The sequence below is a fragment of the Cheilinus undulatus genome, linkage group 23 (genome assembly GCF_018320785.1).
Source record: "Cheilinus undulatus linkage group 23, ASM1832078v1, whole genome shotgun sequence".
NCBI classification, from domain to species: Eukaryota; Metazoa; Chordata; class Actinopteri; order Labriformes; family Labridae; genus Cheilinus; species Cheilinus undulatus.
In genome coordinates this window covers 1,833,974-1,850,688 of record NC_054887.1, presented here as the reverse complement: position 1 = coordinate 1,850,688, position 16,715 = coordinate 1,833,974, and the positions used below count along the sequence as shown (strand labels likewise).

At 42.3% G+C, this 16,715-nt stretch overlaps 1 protein-coding gene across 13 annotated transcripts in view; it reads left to right on the top strand.

The window, feature by feature from the left end:
- The window catches only part of sox5 (SRY-box transcription factor 5), a 384,599-nt gene that overhangs the window by 273,489 nt on the left and 94,395 nt on the right, over positions 1 to 16,715 (top strand). For all 13 annotated transcript variants that reach the window (XM_041780726.1, XM_041780725.1, XM_041780733.1 and 10 more), the window contains one exon: positions 10,229 to 10,445. In XM_041780726.1, coding sequence (XP_041636660.1) covers positions 10,229 to 10,445 — 217 coding nt within the window. The remainder of the gene's footprint in view (positions 1 to 10,228; positions 10,446 to 16,715) is intronic.

Here is a 16,715-nt window from a genome sequence, read left to right as displayed (position 1 = left end):
GCAGTAAAGTGCTTGATTAATTGCGTTTTTTAAAAATAGTGCACTAATTGTGGACCGTAGTTAATTGTGGTTAATGTCATTAATCTTGACAGCCCTCATTTTTATATTAAACCTTTTTTTCTGGGGCACTTGGATAATTCGAATCCGGCCTGTGGCCCTGTTTTTGAGTCTGTCTACTGTCCTCCTCTATCAAATAAGGGCACAAAAGGCACAAAAATAAATGAAAACATGCAACAAGTGATTAACGTCAGTGAATTTCTCTGGTGTTTAGCCTCTGAGACGCTGAAGTCTGTCATTGCCGGGGCTTTTTTTTATGCCTTGGAGGCTCAAGGTTGAAAGCCACCCTAAGGCACAGGCCCTAGACCAGATTATGTTCCTAATATTCCTGACCTCTGGTGTTACACAGGGTCAGGAAGCACTCAGGGCAAACCTTCCCGTTGGCTGTAAAATCCTTCAGAAACAGGAACAGTAGGTAGCACCTCTCTGACTCTAACTGCTGTGTTTTTATCACTGTTAGGTCCTAACTTCATCGGCCTTGTTATCTCCTCAAATGGACGAAAAGAGACAGAAATTGAATTTATTTTGGCAATGAAACACATCCAAAATAGCTGAGATTGTGTTGCTTTTATAAACGTACCAGTAAAGAGCAGTTTCCCCACATTTTTAAATCAAACAGTCCTGGTCTTTATCTGACTTCGCTGCTCACTTCTCCAGTGGCGGCTCAGAGTCACCTTTGAAACCCTGCGTCGATCTAAACAATGCAGATCTGATTATTTTTTATTCATTGTTCACAGTAGACCTGAGAAGAGTGAGCTCTGTCAGGAGTCAGAAATGTGACTTTGTTTGTGAGTGAAAAGCAGTTTGCTGCTAGAAGCTGAATTTTTATTTGTGTTCCTCAAAAATAGAAAAAAAAAAAAAAAGGTTCAAGGCTACTGTTTGGGTGCACACGTGTTTTTGCTTTTATGTGCGCCACCAGCCGTCGCCTCCAGCCCATTTGATGCACAGTTGCGTGACTGCGAAATATGAGCCATTGCAGTGAGTCATTTCTTAGGGAGGAAGTGTGACATTGTGTGAAGGTGCTGGATGTATGGCTCCTTATGTGCACGTAACCTTGTGTTTGTGTTTGTTGGTAGAGATGAAGAGCTTCCTCTGTGATTCATGTTAAATATTAGTGCAGGCCTCCAGTATACCGACTTCATGTAAACTTCTGTTAGCCTCTGAGTACACAGCTATGTGTGCTTTTTTAGAAGACTCTGTTTTTCTTCATCTGACTCATTCCTGGTTCCATGCATGTGCTGTGATTTGCAGAGCAAGCTGTCTAGATTTGTATTATGTGCAGTGCACTGCAGTGGTTCTCAACCTTTTCAGCCTGTGACCCCAAAAGATAAAGGTGCCAGAAACCAGGGACCCCCACTGGACCTGAAGGTGTTTGAACACAGCCATGAACATTCAAGAATAGTCGTGTGGAGACAAGGTTGCCCATAAGGGGGGAAAGGGGGAGGTTTCTGGGGCCCAGCCAGACTGGGGGACCATGTAGGTCTGTAAAATCATGGATCATTAAAAATTTAAGCTGTGGTATCCATATCTTATATTTAACCTGGATTATAACCACTCTTATCAATGAACAAAGCCTTCTTAAAAAAGTAAATCCCCTTTGTTAAAATGGGTTAAAATGGCTAAAAAGTTGTGGAAAAGGTGGTGAAATTAGATTTTAGTAGTGGAAATGGGTTAGATGTAGCAAAAAATAAGCAAAAAGTGGCAACAATGGGTTTAAGTGGCAAAAATGGCATAGATAGTGGTAAAATGGGATTAAAACATGGCTGAAATGGCTTTAAACTGGCAAAAATGGGTGGAAAATTTGGTGAAATGGGCTGAAAAATTGATATAAACAGGCAAAAATGGGTTAACTGAGAGAATAATAGGCAGAAATTGGTTAAACTGGCAAAAATGAGCATATCAAATTATGAAATGTGGTTAAAATCTGGTAAAAGTGGTTAATAGAGGCAATAATGCGTCAACAAAGGCAATGTTAGATGTGAAGTGGTAAGAATTTGTTTAGAACAGGCAGAAAAAAATAGGGGAAAAGGGTTAAAAATGGATAAAAATGGGTTTTAAGTGGCAAAAATAGTAGGAAAAAGTGATAAAAACTGGTTAAAATTTGGCAAATTAGCAAAGAGCAGCAACAGTGTAACTTAAAAAGTATTCTTAGTATTGTTTAGGGCATCTGGAGACTCCATCTCAGTGTCTTGTGACCCCCATGTGGGTCCTGACCCCATGGTTGAGAACCCCTGATTTACTAGATGAGAGTTGTGTTAAGCAGACACTCATTCAGTGTTTTATGATGCCAGCTTTAAGTAGAGAATTGTCCATCATAAGACATATTTTTCCTGCGTATTTTGTGTTTGTAACGGCCATTTTTACAGTGTGTTTCGCTTTCTGTCTGTGCAAAAGGCCGTCTCACCTGGGCCCTCACCTTGCTAGTCAGAGCAGCGCTCTGATAACGATCGTCGACCTTTCCCCCATACTGATGACAAACTCTTCCATGCTGTAAAACAATGAAACAGCGCTTATGAGCTGTAATGGAAAGCTAATTTTGTAATTAGCCTGCTGATTAGCCTACAGGCTCCTCCCGGCCTGCACTCGTGTTTGGCAAGTGCTGACTGTAAACCAAAGTCCTGGGACTGTGAGGGAGCGCGCACACAGCAGGTAATCTTGTTTCTGCTGAGAACAGTGGATAGATTATTCCTCCTTAATTTGGTTTGATATGTCTTTGGTTTGTGCTAGGGCTGGGCAGTTAATCTGAAATTAGATTAAATCGCTATATAACCTGCTGCAATTCTCAAATCACAAAAGGTGCAACATTTCTTTGACCTTAAATTTGTGTCAAAATACCAGTTTTAAACTTGTTTTTGCAGCAGAGATGTTATGCATGACATATGCAATCATTCAGGTGCCATTTTTTTAAATAGTCTACAAAAAATCCTATCTTATTCGTTTTTTTAAAACTTTTTTCTTAATAGAAATAAGAATGACAAAAACTCTTCAACGCAATAATTCATATACGAGGCAAAATCATCAAAATTAGACACTTTTAGAGAATTTTTCAGCCCTTATTTATAAATTAAAGAAAGTTAAGGAATAACCACATATTGCAATTTTGGGGGAAAAAGAAACGCAATTTTATTATTTTCCAAAAATAACCCTAATAGATGGATGCACACAACGTGTTTGCACAAAAGGAATATTTTCTGCAGAATGACACTTGTTTTAAAATTCTGAAATGGGCTCAAGATGTGTTCAGTTAAATGGCAGTGGGAGTTTGTCATAGAGGGGGTCAGGAGATCTGATCATATATCCACATTATAACTAATGTGGCATATGCAATGGTAAGCTTATCCCTCTTCATGCGTGGCATGCTGTAATATGTAGGTTCTTTTGGAAGGAGGGGGTGAACCGGGGGGGTTACAGCAGCAATCTCTTGGCTGCTGACTGTCAGAGAAGAGTTGATGAAAAGAATTAGAGAGAAGTGGAGAGAGATTTACTGCATGGTGGGGGTGTTATGGAGTGTTACGGAGTGGGGTGGGGGTCTGTCTCTCTCAGGGCAATTGTCGTAAAGTGATGGGGGAAAGTAAAAGGCTCATTGGCGACCGGTTGACTTGGAAGTGAGGCAGCAGGGGGAGAGCGAGCGAAGAGGGGGAGGGGGGGGGGCGAGATTACAGCTTTATCTTGTCATAGTAAATTAACACGGCAGCGGAGAAGCGCTCGGCTGCACACTGACCTCTTCATCCCGCCCGCCTCGCTTGCCTGCTCGGCTTTGGCCCCAGCCGCTTTACCTGCCTGCTGCAGCTGTACACAGGCACAGAATTAAAAAAAAAAAAAAAACAGCCCTCACACATGTTTTAAAAAGCTGAAAGGTGTCACATTATTCCCTCTTTTTAAATTTAGTTTTTCTGTCTATTTACAAAAAGAGCTGCTCATAATGGTTTGCAAATGAATGTAGTTTAGTTAAAAGGTTTTTTTCATTGAATGTGAAGTTCTCACTGTAATGCTGGACCCTGATTGGCTGAGTGCAGTTCAGTTCAAATGCCTGATGGGAAGGATTTTTGCGGCAGTTCAGTCAGGTCAGCCAATCAACACAGAATCCTAAAATGTTGCACAAAATTGTGATATTTTATTCCCAAGTAAACAAGCACAATTATGACTTATTATAACAGACTGCTACTACAGATTTTTAATACCTCTCTTTCTTGCTCGTCTTCTTCGAGGCCTTTTATGTCTCTGTTTTGCAAATCCGTGTAGAAAAAATTGTTTTCACATCAGGCAGAGGCAAGCATCTTCTCTCATAAATGTGTTAATGGACAAACACTAATTATTTCATTAACAGGCGAGATGCACACAAACACGATAGAAAACTATAAAGATATTTCATCAGGCATTATTTCTTATTCACGGGCCCTCTCTTTCCCGTTTGAATGTGCGATTATGTTTGTGCGCGTCTATGTGTGTGCTCATGTGAATTTGACAGATTTAACACAGTCATTGAGCAGTCTTGAGACACACTGGTCACACTTAATTTCTCATGCCAGTGATGCACTAATGAATCAACACACGCTTGCCTGTCAACAGCGAGGGGTCGTGGTAAAATAAACTGGCATTCATTTTAGCCAAACTGCTATTTAAAATACAGAAAATACAGCTGTGTGTGTTAAGATAAGGAGAGGGCAAGTGTGTAATTCTCACACAATAAGTTTAAATATACAATTTGAATCAGGACATATACATTTGTTAAGCAATTCAATGGTATTTATTGAATTTTCTTAGAAGTGACCGCTGATATAATGCTCTTCATCTATTTGGGGTTTGCAGGGAGAGCTGGAGTGTGTTATTGTCGCAGGAGGATAAAGTAATATCTGTTTGTGTTTTGTCCCAGCCTGAGGGACCTCCAAGTCAAAACTGACGGTGTCTGTGTTTAGCCATGGCATGTAAAAGGATTTGCAGCATGTGTGTGTGTTTGGCAGTGTGTCGGAGGTGTGTTAAGTCTATGTCGTGGAGATTGGCAGCCCTGGCAGAGAGCTAAGCCCCCCCCCCCCACCCCCCCACCCCTCCTCCCTGCAGGACTGATCAGTGACATTCTCTTGGTGTGTGCGTATTTTAGTTGAGCGTCTGTTTCCAGTTCTTCCCACTGCCACATTGTCCATGCCTTGATCCACAGCGACGCGCCAGGCATCAAATATTGTTTTTCACACATGCACCTTGCAGAGCCCGAGACATGTCAGAGAGAGGACGATAGAGAGAGATAGGGTTCCTACTGTCGGGCAACAGAGAAGGAGGAAGGGAGGAAGACGAAGAAATCAAAAAAAGAACATGAACAGCAGCATCTGTGCTGGCTGTAGGGAAAAAAATAGCATTTTCTGGCAAGAGTTGCGAGTTTTTAAACCAACCTCCCCTCACAGATGAGCTTAAGAAGACAAAAGTTGTTTAATTCGGTTCCATTGCAGAGGCAGTAAAAGGATAAAGAGAGTGAGGCGCAATTTTTACTTTGTTCCAGTCATTTTGGAAGAGAATTGACATCTGCAAACTAAAGGCAGAACCGCCCACACTGCCAGCCTGCCACATCCAGTGCATATAAATACATATATGCAGGCAGGCACTCACACATTAACACACACACCTACGGGCTATGTGCACTCACAGTGTCACACATATGCACACAGAAAAAAAAAAAAAACTCACACACATGCTCTAAGTGGAGGGCATGAACATTTACAGTATCCAGGATTTCTGTTTGTACTTTTGAATAAATACATGTTGATGAGAAAAGTTTTAGAACCCGTGTTTTTGCACGAGCTGAGTGACACCGCCTCACAATACGCCGTCGATCTTGTCTGTTTGATCTCTCTTGTCTTGGACTTGTAAATCGCCAGAGTGAAAATGTCAGCAGGGCACGCGGATTATGCGCTGGGAGGTTGATGAGGGGGAAAAAAAAATCATAAGCCATTTAAGTTGCCTCTGGGATAAGGCTGTCTGTCTGCCTTCACACATAAATAATGTCATGGGCCCTAATTTACCAGGTCTTTGAAGAAGCCACGGCTTCCTGCTAATTCCCTTTGATTGGGAAATGACCTTCATTGTTGGACGCAGCTAGATGACATCTCCCTGGCTGATTTTCGACAGAGCGACGAGATCCGACAACCCCTCACCCCCAAGTTTCGCCACCCCCCTGCTCTCCCTTCATCTCCCTCTCGTATTCTTGTTCTGTTTGTTTTGTTTGCGCGACATCTTTCTCGAAAGAAAGAGTGCGGCTGTTTTAAGTAGGCGCTGGATTAGATAAATGGGATGTGACAGGTGTGACCGCTGCCTTCAAGATGCCTGCTTTCCTCTCCCTCTCTTTCTCTCTGTGTATCTCTCTGACAACACTGTCTTTCTTTCTCTCATTTCCTCTAATAACATCGCGTCTCTCTCTATCTCTCTTTTGCCTTTCACTCCTTTTTTTCTTTCTTTCTTTGACTTCTACCCACTTTCTCTCCTTCCCTCTGTCTCGCTGCATTTACATGTAGCGCTGATGCAACTTGCAATCACAAAGCCGCTCATTTGGAGTATGAATTTCCCTAATCTGAATAACTGGATGAGGACAGGAGTAAAGCAGGAGCAGGTTCCAGTCTTCACTTGGTCAGATGGTAAGAGGAGAAGAGTCGAGTCTTTCAGTGCTTTCAAACCACGAGACGCTTTCCCTCAGCCTGTGTGTTAACAGGGACTGATTGAAGCCTCATCGCCCTGTCTTACAAATACAGCTCTTACAAGCATATCATAGCTGTCACACTCTGTCCCTCCGTAACAATGCATGTGCAAGAGCGCAGAGGAGAGAATTAGTGAATTATTGAGCGTGCTGACTTATTCAGAGTGTGGAAACTGACAGTCGAAGAAAGAGAGAGAGTCAGTGAAGTGTGGAAAACGCCAAGTGATAATGGTCTGCTGTAACCTCTCATACACTGTTTGACTACAGACAATAAAAGCATCGTCAGTATTGAAAGTCCGGCTTCATCACAACACACACGAATTTTAAACTTCATCTTGAGAGCTGCTTGGAAAAATCTCCTCCTGGATGACTTCATTGTGGACTGTGCTCTCAGTATGAAGTCCCAGCTCCACCAGCAGCCCGTGGGTTAATCATTATAAAACAATCTCCACCTTAATACAAGCGTAATATCATTAATGCAGCTGGATTGCACCACTGTGTCTCTGCCTCTATCTCTGCGTCTGCCACATGCATGCCTTCTATGTGTGCCACTATCCCAGGTGGTGTGCTCCATATTGTAGTGAGATTAGCCAAAGATTAACCCTGTGGACCATTGACCCTCCTGTCTACAAAGAGCTGAGCTGGCCAGCTGATTGACTCACTGACTCACTTGTTTGTGTAATTAAAGAGCACACCTGAACACACCTGTGTGAGAGGGCGCTGCAGAGGCCCGCACTCGTGTCAGTACATTTCAAGCATGTGTACCGGACACACGTCGTCTTTATTTATACACAGGTTTGTGTGACCAAAGATCACATGTTCTATTTTATAGCTGATGCCTTCCTCCTCCTCAGTGTCACTGGTAATTGGGCTGAGCCGGCTTTAAGTCTATCAACAGGGCTCGCCAAACAAACAAAGGTTTTATTGGGTCAAAGATTAAGATGCTAGAAGTTACTTACAGATCAGCTGCTATCAGGAGCTTTTCTCACTGTTATTCTACAGTATTAGCAAACAGAACGTCTATAACGGGTCATCAAGTACATCTGCACAAGGGCTAGACTTAGGGAATCCCGTTTCTACCCCTTAGCCCTTACCTTAGCCCTACCCCTCTGTTTATGCAAGTTCACATCAGGTCAGATGAAAACCACATTACATTTTAATCTAGTTTAAGTCATCTCGACAAAACTAAACTTAGATTTTGTCAGATTTAGTCATCACAGATCTATTTTATCAGTCTTAGTCTAGTTTTTCTCATGGAAGTAAAGGCTGTCGACCAACATTTTTAGTCATAGTTTTAGTCGATGAAATTAACACTGACGTTTTATCCCCTTTGTACCAATCATCTACCTTTTTTGTACCATTTTTGCCACTTTTAACCTATTTTCATCCTTTTTGCCCCTTTTTCCTCTTTTACCATTTTTGGCACATTTTAACCATTTTTCATCATTTTTCCTTTGTGCTGCCACACAAGCCATTTGGACACTTATCACCTACTTTTGCCACTCTCTAACCCCCTTTTTTTACTTTATGTGGCCATTTTTCAACATTTCTGCCAGTCTTAACTCACTTTTGCTCATTTTTTACACTTTTATACCAACTTTTGCCCATTTTGTTTCACCCATTTTGCCACTCTTTTTTCATTCTCTGACCCTTTTATACCACATTTCCTGCATGTTTTATCCCCTTTGTGCCAATCATCTATCCATTTTTTGCCACTTCTCATCTATTTTGCCATTTTCTAACCCTTTTCATTACTATTTTTGCACCATTTTGCCAATTATAATCTATTTTCATCCATTTTGCACTCTTTTCCTCTTTTACCAATCTTTTCCACATTTTAACCTCTTTTCATTATTGTTCCTTTGTGCCGCTACACAAGACATTTTGACACTTACCATTCATTTTTGCCACTCTCTAACCGCTTTTCATCCTTTATTTGGCCATTTTTGCAACATTTCTGCCAGTCTTAACCCATTATTGCTCATTTTTGACACGTTTAAACCAACTTTTGCCCATTTTGTTTTACCCATTTTGCCACTCTTTAACACCTTTTTATTACTTTGCCCTTTACCAGGCTATTTATCTACACTTTTGATACTTTTTGTCCCTTTAACACAGTTTTTTCATTCTCTAACCCCTTTTAAACCATATTTCCTGCCCGTTTTTACGCCTTTGTGCCAATCTTCTATCAATTTTTGCCACTTGTCACCTATTTTTGCCACTCTCTAACCCCTTTTCATCACTTTATTTGGACATTTTTGCAACATTTCTGTCAGTCTTTACCCATTTATTTTAATATTTACTAATAATGGCTGACAATTGAATTTCTGTAACAACAGATCAAATGTTAAATCATTCTAAAACTATTTCAGTATTAATTGTTTTTGTGGTCGATTTAACAGCTGCAAACATTTAAAGCCAAAATAGAACATCTTCTTTTCCTCCCCGTGTGAATTTAAAGATCTTCTGGGGGCCGGACAGGAAGCTTTGAGGGGCCTAATAGGGCCCTCGGGCCGCCAGTTGAGGATCAGTGGTCTTTAACATAGTTCCACTCTTTCAGCACATGAATGTGAAAACACATCCTGTATGGAAAACGCACCATGAAATTCAAAGATTTCAGCGATAAAGGAAAGCAACTTTTCCCTCAGAGGGGACTTGGATTAGCCTGAAACATTAAAAATAAAAAAGATTTAGTTTTCAAAGACTTCCTTTTTAAAGGGGAACTATTTTTTCCCTAACCTGTGAGAGGATTATGATTTCCAAAGTCATTTAACTAACATGTAAAAGACTGTGTAAACTTAAGTCACAAGACAGCAGGATAATTATTCATCATGACAGCTTGGCAAAAGGCGCAGTGCTTTACTGTGAGCTGTATATTTTATATTTTGTTGCTGTCATGCTGATTGTTGTTTTGTCAGTCCTTTTAAGAATTTATGGAAATGATTTGACACGGCTCCAAAGCTTTGTTTTTGGAAAAAGGATCTATTTTTTGTGATTTTTTTTCCTGTTTGACTGACTTGCATCTTCAGCATTAATTGTCACCAATCTTTGGACAAAAGTAGCTCAGTGCTGAAACTTGGGATTTAGTACAGTAGCGTTGGACGGCCCTCAAAGCTGAGCTGTTGAGGGCTTTGTAATGAAGAGTTAGCGTGACTCGAAGAGTGTGCGGAGTCTTTTCATGTGCTCTTTCTGTCAAGTACCTCCAAGTCAGTCAAATGCAGATTCCAGAGGATGTTACAGAGGGAAGAGAAGAAGTATGCCCCAACTTGAGATAACTGGCCAGGGATGACAGTTGGTTGCATTGAGCTATGAGAAGGGGAGATGGAGAGAATAAAGGGAGCATGAGAAGAAGAGAGGGATGGAGATAATGAGTGGGTCTATGCCAGCTCCTCCCCCGCCCCGTCCTCCTTTTTTCTCCCATACTTTCTTTATTTAAGTCTTAAATTTAAGTTAATTTCTGCATCTAATTAAAAATCTCTTCTCCTCCGCTAGGAGCAGGACTGCACTAAGGGGAGCTCTCTGAGCCCATACCCCCAGCACAATGCTACCTCACCAGGCAAAGAGGACGGCGGAGGGCGGCCCTGCAGCGACGGGGGCTCGACCACAGGTACCCTCGGGACCCCCGAGAGACGCAAGGGCAGCCTGGCAGACGTGGTGGACACACTGAAACAACGCAAGATGGAGGAGCTGATCAAGAATGAGCCAGAAGGTCAGTGATGAAAGGGGGAGCCTGTCCAGCCAGATGTGTGATCTGCAACTCCCCACCAACTCTCTGGCTCCGTGCCGCTCTTTCATCACGCTCTGTTGTCCTTTCTTTCTTCTTCTTTTTTTCTCCTCTGTGTTGTTTCCTCTACCGCTCTATCACTCTCTCTCTTCCTCCCTCTGTTATGAACCCATGCACATTCAGATGAGAGGCGAGCCTTTGTTTTTCCAGAACACAGACAGACACCATCAGCTGTTTGGGCCTATTGTCCACTATTATTTGCATATTTATCACAACCTGACACATGAGACATGCTTCTGTATGTGTGTTTGTGTGTATGAGGACGGCCAGCGAACATGCTTGGTTATCTGAACAGCTTTGAATAAATGTTCCAGCTTTAATATTAAGGACCAGACACTCACATTAAGACTGCTTTGCGACAGAATAAACCTTTCATATTACCTTTGGTACAGGGCTCTCAGCCCTCAGATGAAGATTTCACACACTGTTGATAAAGCCCAGATTTTTGCCCAGGGCTAAATAGCTTTGCTCGTTTAGCCCCCATATTTTAATACTCGAGTGTAGCCTTGGGGTAGCAGTTGGAGTCAAGAGATAAAATTAACCCTTGGCCAACTCTAGTTTCCACAGAGCAGCTAAACGGAGGCTTAAGTCACTATGAAATGTATGTGATAGTGATAATGTGATAAACAACAGGTGCCTCTGTCTGACGGCAGAATAAAAATAACTTTAACTGACCAGGAGAGAGTTTGCGTGTCTCACCAGTTGCATCACACATACCCACAGGACTCAGTGCCTTGCTTAATGGCGTTCAGGCAAAGCAGATAAAAGGTATTAACAGGTCTGTAAAGCTGGAGTCAGCTAAAACACACTCTGATCTGAGCCTTAACCCAAAAAGACCTGCACCCAGTTGTCCTAATAGAAAAATGATGGGGGGCATAACATTAAATATACATTTTCATTATATTTATACAGCAGAGGTCAAATTCAGTTTTTAACTACAACAGTCATTTTCATGTTTTTCCAACACAAAAACACAGTGAATGGGCCCTGCCCATTCATGATTTATTAATGACATCAGTTCATGTGTGCTGGATTCAGACTTTTTTACCACTTTTCACCACTGTTCCTGCTCAATTTTGCCACTTTTGAACCAATTTTTCCTAATTTATCTGGCCATTTTTGCAACTTCTTGCCACTTTATACCCATTTTTGCTACTTTTTAACCACTTTTCAACATTTTTAACCCTTTTTGCATTTCTATAACCCTTTTTTGCTCATCTAAAATAAAAATTCTTGGACTCTACTTTTAGCCATTTTTTTTTTCACTTGTGACTGATTTTTGTCACCTTTAACTTGTTTTTACTGGTTTGTCTGGCTGTTTTAACCCATTTTGGCCTCTTCTACCCATTTTGGTCTGTTTTCACCCATTTTTCACTCTTTCACCACTTTTCAACATTTTCCATCCACTCTCCCCCTTTGTTGCATTTGATTCTTGGTAGCAAATTTTTGCGACTTGAATCCCATTTTTGTCTCTTTTGAACCCTTTTAACCTCTTTTTCATTGGTTTTGCCACTTTTTTCCTACATCCAATCCAGTTCTTTGCACTTTTAGCTCATTTTTGTCAGTGTTTAGTCCTGTTTACTATATCTGGTAATTGTTGCAACTTGTTTCCAGATTTAACCCATTTTTGCCAGTCGTTGCTACTTGTAACTCATTTATACTTAAATATATATTAGGGGTGGGTAAAAATATCGATTAATCGATGCATCGCAATATTTCCCCCCTCAATTCAATATCGATTCAGTGAATCCTCTGAATTGATTCACCTCCTGGCCAGTGGGGGTCACTGTGCGTGTGATTCGCGTTGTATGGACAGAGGCCGCACTCGACCAAACAACAACCAACCATAACCAGGTTATGTGAGGTTTATCACAATTTCCAAGAGGAAAGAAATATTATTAAAGTTTACATGCACTTTCCTTTTTCAGTGTTGATACAGAGCTGGCATGTTTTTTACTTTTGTAGTCTTTATGCACAAACAAGTTATTATTGTGAAAATTTTTATTTTCAGATGTTTTATTGCTAAAAAAAGTGAGGTGACATACCACATATGTTCACATGGGCATGAAAATAATTATTGAAAATTGCCAGCAGGTCATTTGTGTATTTCTACTTCTTACTGAATCAACAACAAAGCATTTAAATCAATATGGAATGGATATCGAATTGAATCGTAAGGTTCTTGGCAATACCCAGCCCTAATATATAGACTACATGTATTCAAAAATATAAAGTATGATTATCATGGCTTAACTTTAGAGTGGATCATGATTTTGCTGACCTCAATGGGCCCCCAGTTTGGCTGGGCCCAAGGAAGTCCCCCCCCCTTTATGGGCCAGTCACATGACCACATCAGAATGCTCAGTGTGTTTCACTCTGGGACTTCATGAAGTAACATTTAAAGGTCATGTGACACCTGTGTTCCTTATAGGTTAAGAAGCCTCATAACTCTTACATCACGATATTAGTGTTTTTCCCATCAGCTATGAAGCATTTAGACCTATGTCCAGCCCTGTCCCAAGTTAAATCTTAGTTTTTAATGACCAAATAGAATAGTGAAGACCCCTCCATAAACAAATATGAGAGTAACCATAAGGTTACTGTATGCACCAGTGCAGCAGTCGTGTTTATTTGTCCATTAAGTGCAGGAGTTTGTGTGTGATGTGTATTTCTGTGTAACAATACATCAACAGGCTTTCATTTGAAGCTGCGCTGTGGTAACCTTATTTTTCAGGCTTTTCTGTAAGGTTTTCAAAGCGGCTGAGACTGCTGGTCAGCTCTCTCCGTCTGCTTGTTTTTGTTCCAGTCAATAAAGAGGCCTGTTGTGGCACATTTTTACCAAAAAAAAGAGAGAGAAAGAGAAAAACTGGACTGTTTGTCGAGCTGAGCTATAATTGAGGTGTGTTTTGGGTTGTTCGCTGCTTCACTAGACCTCATGAACTGGCTGCACAGGGAAAAAAAACAACATTAATGGATCTTTATGAGTTACCCAGTGCGATACAGAGAGAGAGAGAGAGAGAGAGACGGACAAGGAAGGACAGCAGGAGCAAGAAAAGGAGGAGAAGTGAAGGAGAGAAGGAGCTGTCTTCACAGACCCCATTAGTGGAGAACCTCAGTGGCACGGCATCCAAACCAACCCGGAGCATTATCTGCCTTACGTTTAAATGAAACGCGCTAACAAAAGGCCCCAGTGCCTCCAGACCCATCACACACACACACACACACACACACAAAACCCAGGCCAAGCATGAGAGAAAGGAAGAAAAGAAAAGAGAGTGGGAAAGAAAAGGGATGCTGAGAAAAGATGAAGAGGGGCAGAGGCAAATGGAGGAGGGGGGTAGAGGGGCGACGAGGGGCGGTATTGAACGCAAGATAGAAATCCCTTCTCTGTGCCCGGCTAGCTATTGTTTGGCTGTGTGGCTCACAAAGGCCATTAGCAGCAAACAGCAGGTTGGGATGAAAATTTAATGAAGGCTTTAATCATTATGAAAGGCCTGGAATATTACTGCTCTCTCTCTCTTACACACACCGCTTCCAGCTGGATCAATGACACACACACACACACACACTTCAGAATGTAGGAACATTAGCACCATCAGCGACATGAACGAGGGGCCGAGGCCCAAAAATGGGTCAGAAAGTGATAAACATCTGCGAGAAAAGCGTGACTTAACGAAGGCAAGCCCTGAGCTAAAGATCACACAGAAAGTCAGACGCTAGTGTGGCTTAAGTTTGAAAGATGGAGTTTAGAGTCTGTGGCTAGTGTTGCTCTACTTAGGCTAGATGAATGGAGAGTGGTAGATAGTAGGTCAGCGTGCGTGCAGGCTGCTGTGTTGCTTAAGCCTCTGGGAGCATGCATACTTGTACATGTGTATATTTGCATATGCATTTGTGACAAAAAAGTGTGAACATGCGTGCTTCATGGGAAAGATTGCATTTGCCTGCATGCAGGAAAGGTGTGTGCACAAGTGTGTCTTTGGCCTCTAATAAATGACTCGCCATGTTGTCCCCCATGGCCTGGCCCAACCATGCTCCACCGCTCCCCTGCTCTCTTCATTCATCTCCTGCCTTACTCCACCGGCCACCTGCTACCCTGGAGATACACACACACTCGCTCAAACACACAAAAGTACACGTTAGATGTAGACTCACACAACACACAGAGCAGAAGCCGTCACCTTTATTAAATTCTTCAGGAGTGACAGAAGGCAAGAGTGAAGATAAGGCCATGAAACTGCCTCGTGTGTCTGTGTTTATGTCTCTTAACTTGAAATGAGATGCTGCTGGGCGAGCAGCCCGTGCTGGAGTGTATGTATGTATCATTAAGTGGAATAATGAGAGCAGAGTGTACAACGTCACAGGAGGCACAGGGTCGAGAGGAGAGCTGGTGGTAAAATAGCACACACAAACACTATCGGACAGTTCCCTTGGACTAGCCATTTAACCCTTAGTGACCCTTGTTCCACAGAGCAGGACCTGGTGATGATCTATCAGCCCAGTTGTGGGAAAAGACAAATGCACCTGTTATATAGAGTGATAGACAAATAGATGGATAGATGAATGGTTGAACTACAAAATAATTTCTAAAACAGAGGAGAAAAAAGGGAGAAATTAAGGAGAAATATCACTAAATGGGGCACAGATGTTCCTCCCAGCCCCTGGAGTGGTGCCTCCACTGCCTGGGACTTTCACCAGACACTCAGCATCTTTCCTCATCTCCTCTCCTCTCCTGTCTTCCCCTCTCCTCTCCTCTCCTCTCCTGTCTTCCCCTCTCCTCTCCTCTCCTCTCCTCCCCTCTCCTCTTCTCTCCTGTCTTTCCCTCTCCTCTCCTCACATTCCCTCCCTCTGAGGAGATCTGACTGTAAGTGGCTCACATTAAGCGCCAGCTGAGCTGGACACGTCTGTTGACCCTCTGCTTCACAGCCACGGTTACCCAGCACTGGGGCACCGTGGCCCCTGGGACGTTTTCATGAACTCCTTTTTTTTTAGCCTACCCTCTGCTGAATAATAGAAAAAAACAGGTCCTGGTTAAAAGTTACTTCATAGCTTCTCAGCTGATCAACACTGTAAATCATACTGAGTAAACACTCCTGTTGATGGTGCATTTATCCTTTTCATTGCAAAATTCATTCAGATTTAATTTCTCTTTATATGATTGTGCAGCTTACAAATTCATAAGATTTCTTCACTGAGTCCTGACTCCAAGCAACAACAGTTCACCTATCAAAAATGACATGCAGTAGAATTTTTTAAGTCACCTCTATTTGTTGGTGTTTTTTCCATCACTGTGACCTTGCATTATTTCTTTTAAAATGTACTTTTACCTCAAATTTGCACTGAGCTTCCTTATGCTTTTTGTTTTATTTTGAAATTATAGGGGTTATTTTATCAGGGACAACAAGTAGCAGTATTATTGCTGTTTCATTAAGCCATGGTTCAGCTCTGGGGTCTGACCCTGGCCTTCATATTTTACCGCCTTGATCCGGACACACGTGCAGGGCAACGGCAGACACACTCGCACTCATTCATGTGCACACACACACTCAAGCAGGGTGTGCAGGTTTACAGCTGTGCCGGCAACCTTGAGGTCAAGCAGAATGGTGTTTTTATGGCTGAGCATGCTCGCCGCTTCGAGGCACTGGTTTCCATACTGAAAATGCCAACTCAATGACAGATGTCACACAACACACACACACACACAGGGACACTTCCCCACATGCACGCACAGCACTTCATCTATTTTCAAGGCAGGGAGGGAATCCAGGGCTTGCTTTTAGAGAGCACTGAGGCATTTTATAGGACAGCACTTAGGCAAGGCCATTGTGCCACACAAGCACACAGTGGCCGGAGCTCCCTCACGCCTCCATACACTCCAATGGATGACAATGGGAAGGGCGGATACATTCTGCCAACAAGAAGGAGAAAGAGAAAGAAAAAAGAGCTGGAGAAGTGGAGGGATGGAGGCAGTCTCTCGTTCATCTGTCCATCAGTCCACCCCCTCCTTCACTTTGCTTAATCCTTTTACTGCTCTTCTTTCTGGGGGGTTATGTCAAACACACACATATAAGAACACACACTTCTCACATCAACAATGGCATAAACAACCCTTGAAAGTCATCACATGGACCTGCCACTTTTAGGCCCAGGTCCCTGAGGGGCATTGTGGACTGTAACACACATGAGTACATACAGCAG